Genomic DNA, 11404 nt, shown 5'->3' on the forward strand with positions numbered 1-11404 from the left:
CCCCCCCCCCCCCACAGTGTAGGAATTTAATCAGGAATCCGGCCGGATAGCCTGGTTAAAGCTGGGCGCTGGTCGGGGAATCCGGCTGGGATCCCGCTAAAAACGTCAAGGTACACTGGTCGGATCCCGGCTTAAATACCGGCTGGGATCCGGGCGGGTAATCCGGCCACAATGCGGTTAAAAATATTGCTTCAGGCGAGAAATATGTAACTTGTCTTGTCTTTTAAGGCCCATGGTAAAGAATACGGTGAACTTAAAAGATCAAATCAAGTTTCCCAATTCTGGCAAGGAAATTGGAGTAGAATTTTCACCACTCATAATAAAAATTCGTAGCAATTTTTTCACGTCGGAAACCATGTGGTGATTTTAGGTCAGGAAGGTACACAGAAAAAATGTATTTACAAGAGTATAATTCAATGAAAACAAATAATTATCCGCGAACCAAGTGGTGTTTTCAGACTGATTACTGAAACAAGGTTGATTTTCATTACGGATTTTATTTGCAAACTTCGAGGAAATGTCGCGCCATAAGTGCAATGTGCACTCTCGTTCGAAGTGCGAAACTGAAAATTAGTGAGTGTCTACGCAGTCGCCAGACGCAGAGAGTGATACACATGGCGTTAAATTTGAAAGTGTACATACTAAAAATTGTGTGAAAATAGTGAAAATTGTAACATTTCTGCTGATGCACATACCAAAATTGATAACATTTTTATTTAATAAGTGAGACCATTCAGAAAAATGTAATGATTTTTTTTTACAGATTTTAAAACAGCTTATTTCTGTTTCACTGCTTTAATAAATCTTTAAATTATACTTTTTAAATGATAATTCATCTATCATCCATAATGACGTCTTTGATAACATTACACCTCTTAAAAAATGTGTAAGTTTGACAAAAAAATTATCCTGGCCAGTGCTCTGTCGGCTCCCGACCATGAGATATAAGCAGGGTTGGCCCGGACAGTAACCGGCCGGCTCCCGACTTGGTAATTCGAGAAATATGTAGCCCGACCGGCTGCCGACCGGTTCCTGTCCATGAAACCCAGCCAGAGGTGGCCCGGCCGGGATCCGACCAGAAACCTTGTTGTAGTAGGGCCAACCGAGCAAATTTCTACACGGGCCAGTAGCTTAACAAAAATAATCTTCCGTGGTTTTGGTTTTTTGGAAATGTTGATTTCCTTGCTTGCATATTTAACGTAAAATAAAGCAACTCTGAAAATAAATTGAAACACTTTCCCTGTTGGATGACATTTCGCACGTTTATTATCAAATCATTTCCAATGCCAATAGTTTAATAACAAAATATCCCATTTTTAACTGAAATTCGTTTTTTATTTCCTTGTATGAATGTTCATGGGATTTGGAAACCATACTAAATATTGTACTTACATGAAGTTGTTGATTTGTAAAGTTCATGGATACAAAACATTTGTTTCAGTGGGTCTGATCTACAAAATATGAGACATCTAGTCAAATCTAATATGAATGTTTGGAAAAGGGAAGCATTTGAAGGGATGTCGGTCGAAAGGGCATAATTGCCAAAACGCGAATTTTACAGGAGACAGAAAAAATGTATAATTTTAACGCATTTAATTTCAAAGAAACAAATACAAAATATTTTCGACATATTGTCAGAATCTATTCAATCGTAAACAGAGCGCTTTGAAAGAAGCAGTCATCGCCGAGAAAACACTCATCAAAGGTACGGCGCTCCCTAAAAAAGGTGATTTCCACTCAAAAATAGTTGCATAACATTTTAATTTTTTAATAACAAAAAAACAAGAAAAGATCTCCGAGATATTACTCAGCTCTAATGAGTAGTGAAAACAAGATGCCAAAAGAAGCAATCACTTTAAAAAATAAAATACCAAATATGGATTTAGATCCACTTCTGAATTAAACAGGAAAATAATATCAAACAGAAATATTAGTAAGATCCAAACGATCACTTTAAGCACATAGACTGTCTTACTGAAATTTTACCCTGATGTCCTTGTGCCCGAAGATCTATCATTTCAGTAATAGGCGAATTTTCTGATAATTTTCTTTTGAGTTGTTGGTCTACAGGTTCGAAATGATAAAGAAAGTTCATAGTTGGACATTTTTAATAAAATCCATTTTCTGTACCTTTAGTACGAGGTCCTTTCAAAATAAGAACAAAAAGACACGAAAAGATTATGATCACTGGCATTCTGATGTCGGTAGGATTGAGCATAGAGGGATTTTGTTTCGTCTGGGTGTAACAAATGTTAGATGTTATGATAATTATCGGGATGAATTCAACGCTCCCATGGGAGTCTGCTCCTATTGTCTACTCTCGTAAAGGACAGAAAAAGGCTGAATGAATGGAGACTGGACAGTGAAGGGGTCAGATTATAGAACAAGAGAAATTCTTCACTCCCAGTGTGGAGGAGGTGGGCGTCCTGAGAACTGAACAATACCCACCGACAACTATGATTGGCTACCGGATGGTACTTCGATGTAAAACTTGTGTAGATTTTATCCAAGTAAGGTGATACATTACTAATGCTAATGATCCTCATTTCTTTCTGTGATCTCTTCAGATAAACTCGTCCGATCTATTTACTCATTCAAAAACTTGATCTCAATATCTCAAACTCCATAATGAAATCGTGAACATTTTTATCACTTCAGACTTCAATCATATTTCCAAGATAATTAATAATAATCATCTTTTAATTCATTCACATTGCCTAGATTAAACCAGGATAACGAAGACTCTGATAATTGTTTGATTTAAAAGGAACACGTTTCTAGTTTAAATTGCATAATTATGACGTCTTCATTTCGGCCAATTTGACAAATAACATCTGAATAAAACTAAAAATGTAGGGATCGGTCAGGTTAAGATAGTATTATTAAATTTCATTCGCGAAATGTAAAATTACAAATACTAAGCTTTATAACAAGTTGGAGTAGTAATTCTGAAAAATTAAAACTTATTACCTCATGGATGATTTTGATTATTTCTTGACTTGAAGTCTAATATTGTTAATTTAACCGCGTATGTATACCATGTTTTTTTCTTTAGGTTTTCAGGGATTTTGCAACACATCTTAATATTCACCGATTTTCCCCAAAAACGTCACAAAATGGGGGGGGGGGGGTGGCAACATGGCCCTCTATTTGAAAGAAAACATGTTTTTATTTGATTAAATTATATTTTTCTTATTGAGAACGATTTTTATGGATGTAAGGATTTTCAATAGTTACCACTTGCACTTATAAGGCTACGTAATAAAAAATCTTTCACAACGTACATTTTCATTACTTTAGATAAATCTTGTTGAATTCTTGTACGTATTTTAGCGCAATGTAATTTTTAAATATTTCTGAAACATTGTATTTGTAATCTGCTGTCAGCAGATATTATTATTATAAATTATTCTAACTATTACTTGCATACGAAAAATTACTTTTTACACGTTAAAAATTAGAAAAAGATCATTTAATTGAATAAGAACCTAATATTTCTCCTTTTCCAAGTTTAATGACAATTTGCGGTGTAAATAAAATGATTTTGTTATTGCTGCATAGCTTTCGACGAATAATTACAGTTGTGAATACTCATTCAAATATTCTTTACATCTATTAAAAATTAACTTTGTGCCAAAATAACAACAAAGTCATTATTATTCTTTATTTTAAGCTTTATCACAGTTGCGCGAAAATATAAGATATATATTCGTTTTATCTGCAACTTTTTGTAGCAAATCTGGCTGAAAAACTACAACTTTTGGATCCGCTCGGAATTGGAAAAAAATGTTTTCGGTCCGCCCTAATGGAAAGGCTTTGCCATTGATTTTCAAGTTATTAATTAGAAATTTTGGATGAAAATAACCGAATTCTAAAAATCGTGATACAGAATTTTACAATTATTTCAATTTTCTAACGAAGTTTGAAATGTTTTTATTTTTAACGCCTCAAGATGGAATTTATTAATTTTTAAAGTTTCCAATTAGAAATCAGATAAATTTTAAAGTTTTGAGGGTAATTTAACTTAAAATTCTCGGAATACCATATTTAAAATTTTCCAACTTTGAACGGTTAAGATTACAGTAATTTTTTTTACTGAAATCATATTTAAATTTCTTAATTTTTGTAGTTTATTTAAAAAATTTATTTTTAATTATTTAAAAAATTTGATATTAAGTTTTAAATAATTTTCGTTTTTAAATTGTAATTTTGAAAATGTTTCAATATATGAAATGCTTAATGCTTAAAATTGTGCAATTTTAAACATTGAAATCATAGCAATCGTGTGTTGTATCTTTTTTTAGTATTTAGTGTTTTATATAGAGAAAACTTTGGCTTGATTTGCGACGTTTTGAATACAAAGTGGAAAACCGGAGATTGAATTCACAGCTAATTGGAAATGTGAGCTTTACATTTTAAAATTTTTGGTACTTTTGATCAAAAATTTTATTTCATTTGAAAATTATTTTATTTAGAAATATAATATCTCATTTCAAACGTTTTCATTTCGAAACTAATAATCAATAATTATTGTATTTTTTTTAATTTAACTTAATATTTAAAAAATACTTAAGGAATAGATTTGCAAATTGTTCATATTTTTAATATTAGGAAATAAGAAGCCAGAAAGGTGAACGCACGCGTCGCGCGAGTGCATTTTATCCTAGTTATCAATAAACAATCTTACATCTTGACATTTGAAAACAGATTAATTTGTTAACTCATTATTTCAATCGAATTTTTCTTATCGTAATTCGTAGAATTTCTTTAAAATTAAAAACTTATTGATATATGTTTGAATTTAAAGCGATATATCCAAAGTAAATTATATAAAATTTCAATTTAATTCAAAATCGAGTGTAGGTATACTTATACATTTGGGTTAAGAATTCAACATTAATAATGAATAAAAAAGTATTTAATACTTCACAAAAGATCACCTATTTTATTGTAATAAAATATTGAAAAGGATATTTTTCATTATCTTACATTTTTCCAAAACATTAATTCAATCCTTAAAGCAACCTCGTCAATATTTTACGAAGTTCCTTTTTTGAATTTAGAAAAGTCAAATTCAGTGAAAGCTTCTTTTATTTCTCGAGTACTTTTCTGTTTTCTAAGGCAACCATTAATAAGCGAACAACGAATCAACAAATGTACCATTAGTTATTTGGAGATCGGCATCACACTAAATCGTCATTTCAAAATCTTGTCAACGGTTTCAAAATTTCCTAGTACATTTCGCAATTCTTAACGTGATAAAATGCTTGAAGGTAAAGATTTGTGCCAGTGAAAATAATTTAAAGTTCTTTGGTCCTTAAAATTTTATTAAAAATCAAAAAAAAAAAATTAACATTTCGTTTTTAAACGCATTGAAGATACTCATAGCAACGGTTGACAAACGAAATACGAATCAACAACTGTGACATTTTATTAATTGTGTGACCAGCATCAAACTAAATCCTTATCTGAATATTTCTCTTACGGTCCGGCAATTCACGATTTTTTGTCTGAACATTTCAGCATGATTAAGTACAACGCAGTCAGCAATCGAGCCAATAACAGTATTTAAAGATTTGTCTGTCTTCAAAATTGTTTGCTGTGTCAATATATCGACCATCGAAGAAGCAGACTTTGGTGATTAGAAAAAATCGTTTTTCTGGAGTTTGGACTGCTAAATAAGAAATTCAAGATGAAGACCCCTGCACCAAAAATATCAACCCTCGTGGTTTCGGCTATTCGAAATCTTCGAGAAGCTCGTGGGTCCACTGCCAAGGACATCATGAATTATATAGTTGCGGAGCACAATGCAGGGGATAATGCTATTCAAAGACGAGTTCGTATTTTTTCTTTACAAATTCCTTTACCCTTTTTTAAATCAAAAAATAACATTTCGATTGATTGAAACCTTTAAATCTTCACATAAATTAATAATTAAAGTTTGAATATTTCGATTAAAATTTGTTTTTATTTGGACTGAAAAAAACTATCGCATAAGTCTTTGCAAATTTAAAGAAGAAAAATTTAAAGCTCTTAGTAACTGTTTGTGAATTATAATTAAGCTACAAAAATGATTAAACCTATACAGTTTCGTTTTTTTAGATTATGAAATGCTGAATCAAATTCGAACTTTTATTTGTGTAGTTATGACCATAAAAAGCTATTATTTTTTCGCTTGCTCAGATGCAAATATTTTAAAAAGATTTTACCTGGATAAATCTAGATTGAAATTCAATATTTAGGATAACTTTTTAATTATTTTCGTGAATCTTTAAGTAAAACTACTAAAAAGATATTGAAACATTTGATATCCCTAAACCTCTTACAATTAATTCCTTCCTTGTTCCTTAGACTCTCTTCTTTCTTAAAAGTTGACTAAATTACGTTAAGTAAAACTGGTTAATAGCCAATAATTTTATTGTCTCAGAGAGAGCCTCATAGAATGAAATTATTGTTTTTTCTCTTTTTCTTTATATATTCTCTGGGAAGGTTGGTATTTTCATTAATTTTAAAGTTAATTTTTCTTTATAAATGTTCATAACTTCTATAAAAATTACGCTTGATAATCAAATCTGTCATGTAAATTTCTTGCCTCTAACACATTTTTAAAGCATGTCCATTTGTACATTCGAAACAAAAGACAAATACTAAACCATTTTTTTGTTTCGGAATTCCAATGTTTTATTCACAATAACTAATTAGTTTGGTATTACGTCAAGAATATTAAAAGCTTTTTAATCTAAAAAATTAAACAATATTTCAAGAATAGCATATTTTTCAGAACTGGTTTCTGGGCTTATGGAATCATTTCGAAATTTTAATACTTCTGATAATTTTTTGGCTTTCTGTTTTACAATTTTAAAAATTGTTAAATTTAGCAAAAATAATTTCAGACAAGGAAATTTTATATTTCATTTGAATTTTTCATTTTTTGAATTTTTTAGATTACGAATGTCACAATTCAATTTCTTATTTGTTTGAATCCAACACGTCTAAAACTTCACAGCATACTCTTTGTAAAGTCCTAAAATTTTAATTATTAAAATTTTTTAAAATAATATTTAAAAAAGTTAATTATAATTCATTAAAGTTTTTAAATTAAAAATTGTACGAAATGTAAGATTTCTATTTAAGATTTTCAAGTTAATTTTTTTTTTGTAAATTAGATTTTAGAAAAGTATTATCAATTATTTTTTTAAGCTATATAAATAAAATTATTCATAGATACTAAACTGAATTCAAAAAGATTGTTATAGATTTAAAAATTTCAAAAAAGTATCCAGAATATTTTCTTTAGTTTACCTGATTTTATCGAAATTTAGGAAAAATTCGAGTGAGTTAAAAAGATATTTATGACTTATAGAAAGTTAACAGAAATTAAAAAATATTTTATAAATTTTCTTTAATCTTTTCAGGTTTTAAAATATTTTTGATGTCTTCACAACTTCCAACTTCTTAATTGTCTTTTAAGCCAACTCAAGTTTCTCCTAAAAATATGAGAAATCTTTAAAAATAAAAAACATTGCTCTAGAATCTGAAATTGAAAATTTTCGAATAGGGATATTCGCCGAAATTTATGATATTGGCGAATTTTAAAATTCCCGAAGAAAAATTGCTGACAATATTAAGTATCCAAAATTGTAATATTTCTAACGCAAGAAATTCTGAAGTTACACAAATAATTAAAAAAAAAAAATAGTAAATAATTAATAAAATAAAATACCCTATTTAATAAACATATTTTTCATTTCATTAATTATTTTATGATTTAGTTATTGTTTAACTATATTTAAATTGTTTAGATTCGGAAATTTTATATTATGAATATTTTCCTTATCAGGAATTTTAGTGTCGAAAATTTTATTTTTCGGTATTTTTTAGTAGTCTTATTTTTATAGATTTTTTAAACTGCTTCTACATTTTTCTACAATCTTCTACATTTTTCCAATTTGTTCAAAATCTTTATCAATGTAAATTGTTCAAAAAATTATGAAATCTTTCCAAGCTTTAAATCACGTTTGAATCTTTTTATAAGTTCTGAATATTTTCTAAACTTGCTCGAAATCATCTAAAATGTTCTGAAATCTTCTAAATATTCGTTTGAAAATTGAGGAAAGCATTTGAAATGGTTTGAAATCTTTCTTAACTTTCTTTAACATTGATTTTTTTGAACAAAAAATCACTTGAAACTTTTTCAGTAATATTAAGAAATTATTTTTTATTTTCCTGACTTCTTTCGAAATTCTTCGAAAGCTTCTGCATTTTCTTAAATTTATAAAAATTTATATTTCGTTTTAAATTTGTTGACATCTCAGGAAAGAACAAAAATAAAAAATGCACTAAAATCTTTATTCATGCAGAGAAATAATAGGCAGTATTATCCTGATAATTTCATAAACTAGCCTAATCGATGTGACGACAGACACTCACTGGGAATCCAAAATTTATGAATGTTCAATTATTATAATGTATATACAACGTATAATTTGTAGAGGCTTAAATAATGCTTTTATATTGTGTTTAATGTTTCGGAATAGTAATTCTAAATTGTAAATATTAAGTATCTAAATTTGACATTCTAATTAATGAAACAAATTGTTTACTTTTTAACTTTTTGATTTAAGCTAACTTTTCTTATCAAAAACTAGAAGTTTCAATCTGATTATTTTTTAATGCCTCTAGTACTTTTTAAAAGTGGAGTCTTTTAAATTTTAATAATTTTAGATGTGAATGATTGATACCTTCCATTTTGAAAGCATTGTTTTTGATTTCCCGCTATTAAAATTAGCTGATTAGTTGAAATGAGGAAAAGAAACTTTATTGTCAAAATGAAAAATTGTATTTTTGCAAAAAGTAAAAAATTATTATGTTTTAATATTTTTATGGTTGTGTTGAAAAAGGAGATGGACTAGGCACCCTAAAAATGCGGGATTACTAGCCGAGCTTATTAAAAAAATTGGACTAGTTATCCCGAATTCTGGAATGACGAGGCACGTCTTATTTTTATTGCATTTAGGTAAACGTCCCAGTAATCGTGACTCCAATCTTCTTGCTTCTGATTCAATTCTAATTAACTGGAATTCCATTTGACACTATGAAATGCTAAAAATAGAAGGATTTTATCATTAAATATTACTTTTAACATTTTTTTAACAATATATTCAAATTACAAGCAAGATTCACGATTATTGGGGCTGTCACGATTACTGGGATATTGACCTTTTTTACATTTAAATCATTACTTTGAAACCCAAACCTTCCTAGTGGGCACAAAGTTTGGTGACGTCTTTACGACGTCGTTACGACAGCTTTACGACAACTTTACGATATCCTATGTCCATGTCGTTAAGGTGTCTTTACGATATCGTCAATAAGTCGTATGATCTGACGATGTCTTTGCGATATCGCAAAGACACCTTAACGACATGGACATAGGATGTTATAAAGATGTCGTAAGGACGTCGCCAAATTTTGTGCCCACTCCGTTACCCGTATAATGATCTTTTTTTATTCTGGCCAAAATTTTACCCCTAACTTTTTGATCCTGTAAAATTGAGAACTTCAAAATAGATAATTTTAAGATTCTTCGAGATGTCTCCTTTTGAGAAATAAACAGAAAACTCTGTGATTTAGAGTACACAAACCAATTTTCCATATCATTATTCTGTAAATTCATATCGGTACCGGACTTTTTCATACTAAAATAATTTTAGTTTTAATTTCTCAATTTCTTAAAAATGACGTTTCTTAGGCTTTGGATTTTAGTTACAACTAAGTTAAAGTTGGTATTCTGTATAAAACAGTACTATATTAAAATTTCGAAGTATTTTCTTTCATTTAATTTTTTTTATCAAAAATAGATTTTTTGCCCATTTTCGGATTTAACTTTTTAATTAACGAGTTCTGTAATTAATTAAATTCAGGGAGATAAACAGAAACATTTTTTATGTAAAAGTTATTTAAATCAGCTCTTCATCTAATCGACCTGAAAAATTCATATTGGTCTTGTTTTTTATTATTATTATTCTAGAATGACGATTTAAAAAATTGCTCAAAATTCACTTCGGTTTGATATTTGTCTACGACTAAGTTTAAAGTTACTTTTTGTTATTCAACTGTGCTACATTTAATTCAGTCAATGAGTTCTGCAATGAAATACCGTTAGAAAGACAAATAGAAAATGTTGAGGTCTAAAAGATAATATGCAAATCAGTTCTTGATCTGATCAACTGATACATTTCATATCTATCCACAAATTATTATATTACTTATTTATTATAAATATTTTCTATTTTCAGATGAACGCTGCCCTAAAGCGCGGAGTGGACTACGGAATACTGAAACAAGTGAATGGCCACTACAGTCTCAACGGGGACCCGTTCTGCATTAATCCGCAAAATATGGTTCCGGAGGATAAGACTAGGCGAAGGAAGCGCAAAGGTCGTCGTGTAGGTCGCAGGCGCCATGGACGTCGTGCAAGGGGTGGAAAGGGACGTCGCCGTTCCAAGAAGACGCCTATGAAGGCCCAACGTCGTGCTGTGCTCAACCGAAAACGAGGAATGCACGTCAGACGTGTCAAGAGGCAGAATAACAATAGGATGCAAAGTTATAGAGAAGAACCTGCACCGAGAGAACGTACTCGCCCCGAGAATACTCCGGCGGATCTACGAAGGGCGGACAATCGTCGTGCGGACGTTGAAGTTCCGAGACGTGGGTCCTCAATCAAGGGGAAGGAACGCAGCCGAAGTAGAAGCAGACCACCAAGTCAGCCGAGACTTTCTTCGAGACAACCCTCGAGGCAGGAAAGTCCAGCTCCGAGTCAATCTTCTACAAGCAGTGATCACGAAGAAAAATATAATCGACACGATGATTAAGCCCATTTTCTCTCATCAAGAAAATATCGACAGAAATTCTAATAAGAAATTCCAAATTTAATATCTTTTTAGTAAACTTACATTTTTTTATATCCATTTTTTTTCATATTTGAAACAGAATACTCTGTCGATGATCTCCTATCGATTTTTTTCGATAGCTAAGAAAAACTTTTTTTTTGCTGATATTGAGTTTTTTAAATTTATTTATTTTGTATAGCTTATTAGCGGCTCCTTTGTTTTTTGTGCAGAGTTCAGAAGTACTACTTGTGATTTAGAAAAGTCTCTAAAATAAAGATTAGGTGATCAAAATTTAACATGTCTATAAGATGTCTCTGTTTTTCTTGGTATAGCTCGTTTTTGTAGTAAATTAAACATTTTTGTTTCTAGTAGTATTATGTAAGAAAAAAGTTCGTCTTTTAAAATATATTATCTACTTTCTTTCATTCTTTATCTTAGGACAAAAATAATAATTGTGGTTGAAAATAATAATTTACAAATAAAGATAATTTTGAATATTTTAATTTTGTTAA

The 11404-nt window shown here is 29.9% G+C and overlaps 1 protein-coding gene across 1 annotated transcript; it reads left to right on the forward strand.

Annotated features, from left to right (window-relative positions):
• Positions 1-5143: 5143 nt before the first annotated feature.
• On the forward strand, positions 5144-11188 carry LOC117177154 (histone H1-delta-like). The gene is made up of 3 exons (XM_033367660.1): positions 5144-5273; positions 5524-5836; positions 10299-11188. Exons 2-3 carry the CDS (start codon positions 5693-5695, stop codon positions 10872-10874), a joined length of 720 nt encoding a protein of 239 aa, XP_033223551.1. The 5' UTR covers positions 5144-5273; positions 5524-5692; the 3' UTR covers positions 10875-11188.
• The last annotated feature ends 216 nt before the right edge of the window (positions 11189-11404 follow it).

Source organism: Belonocnema kinseyi, chromosome 7 (genome assembly GCF_010883055.1).
Source record: "Belonocnema kinseyi isolate 2016_QV_RU_SX_M_011 chromosome 7, B_treatae_v1, whole genome shotgun sequence".
Classification (NCBI taxonomy): Eukaryota; Metazoa; Arthropoda; class Insecta; order Hymenoptera; family Cynipidae; genus Belonocnema; species Belonocnema kinseyi.

Coding starts and splice junctions, on each gene's coding strand:
- LOC117177154 (XM_033367660.1), top strand. CDS start 5,693: ATGAAGACCCCTGCACCAAAAATATCAACCCTCGTGGTTTCGGCTATT. Junction 5,837..10,298: donor ATAATGCTATTCAAAGACGA/GTTCGTATTTTT, acceptor TTCTATTTTCAG/ATGAACGCTGCCCTAAAGCG.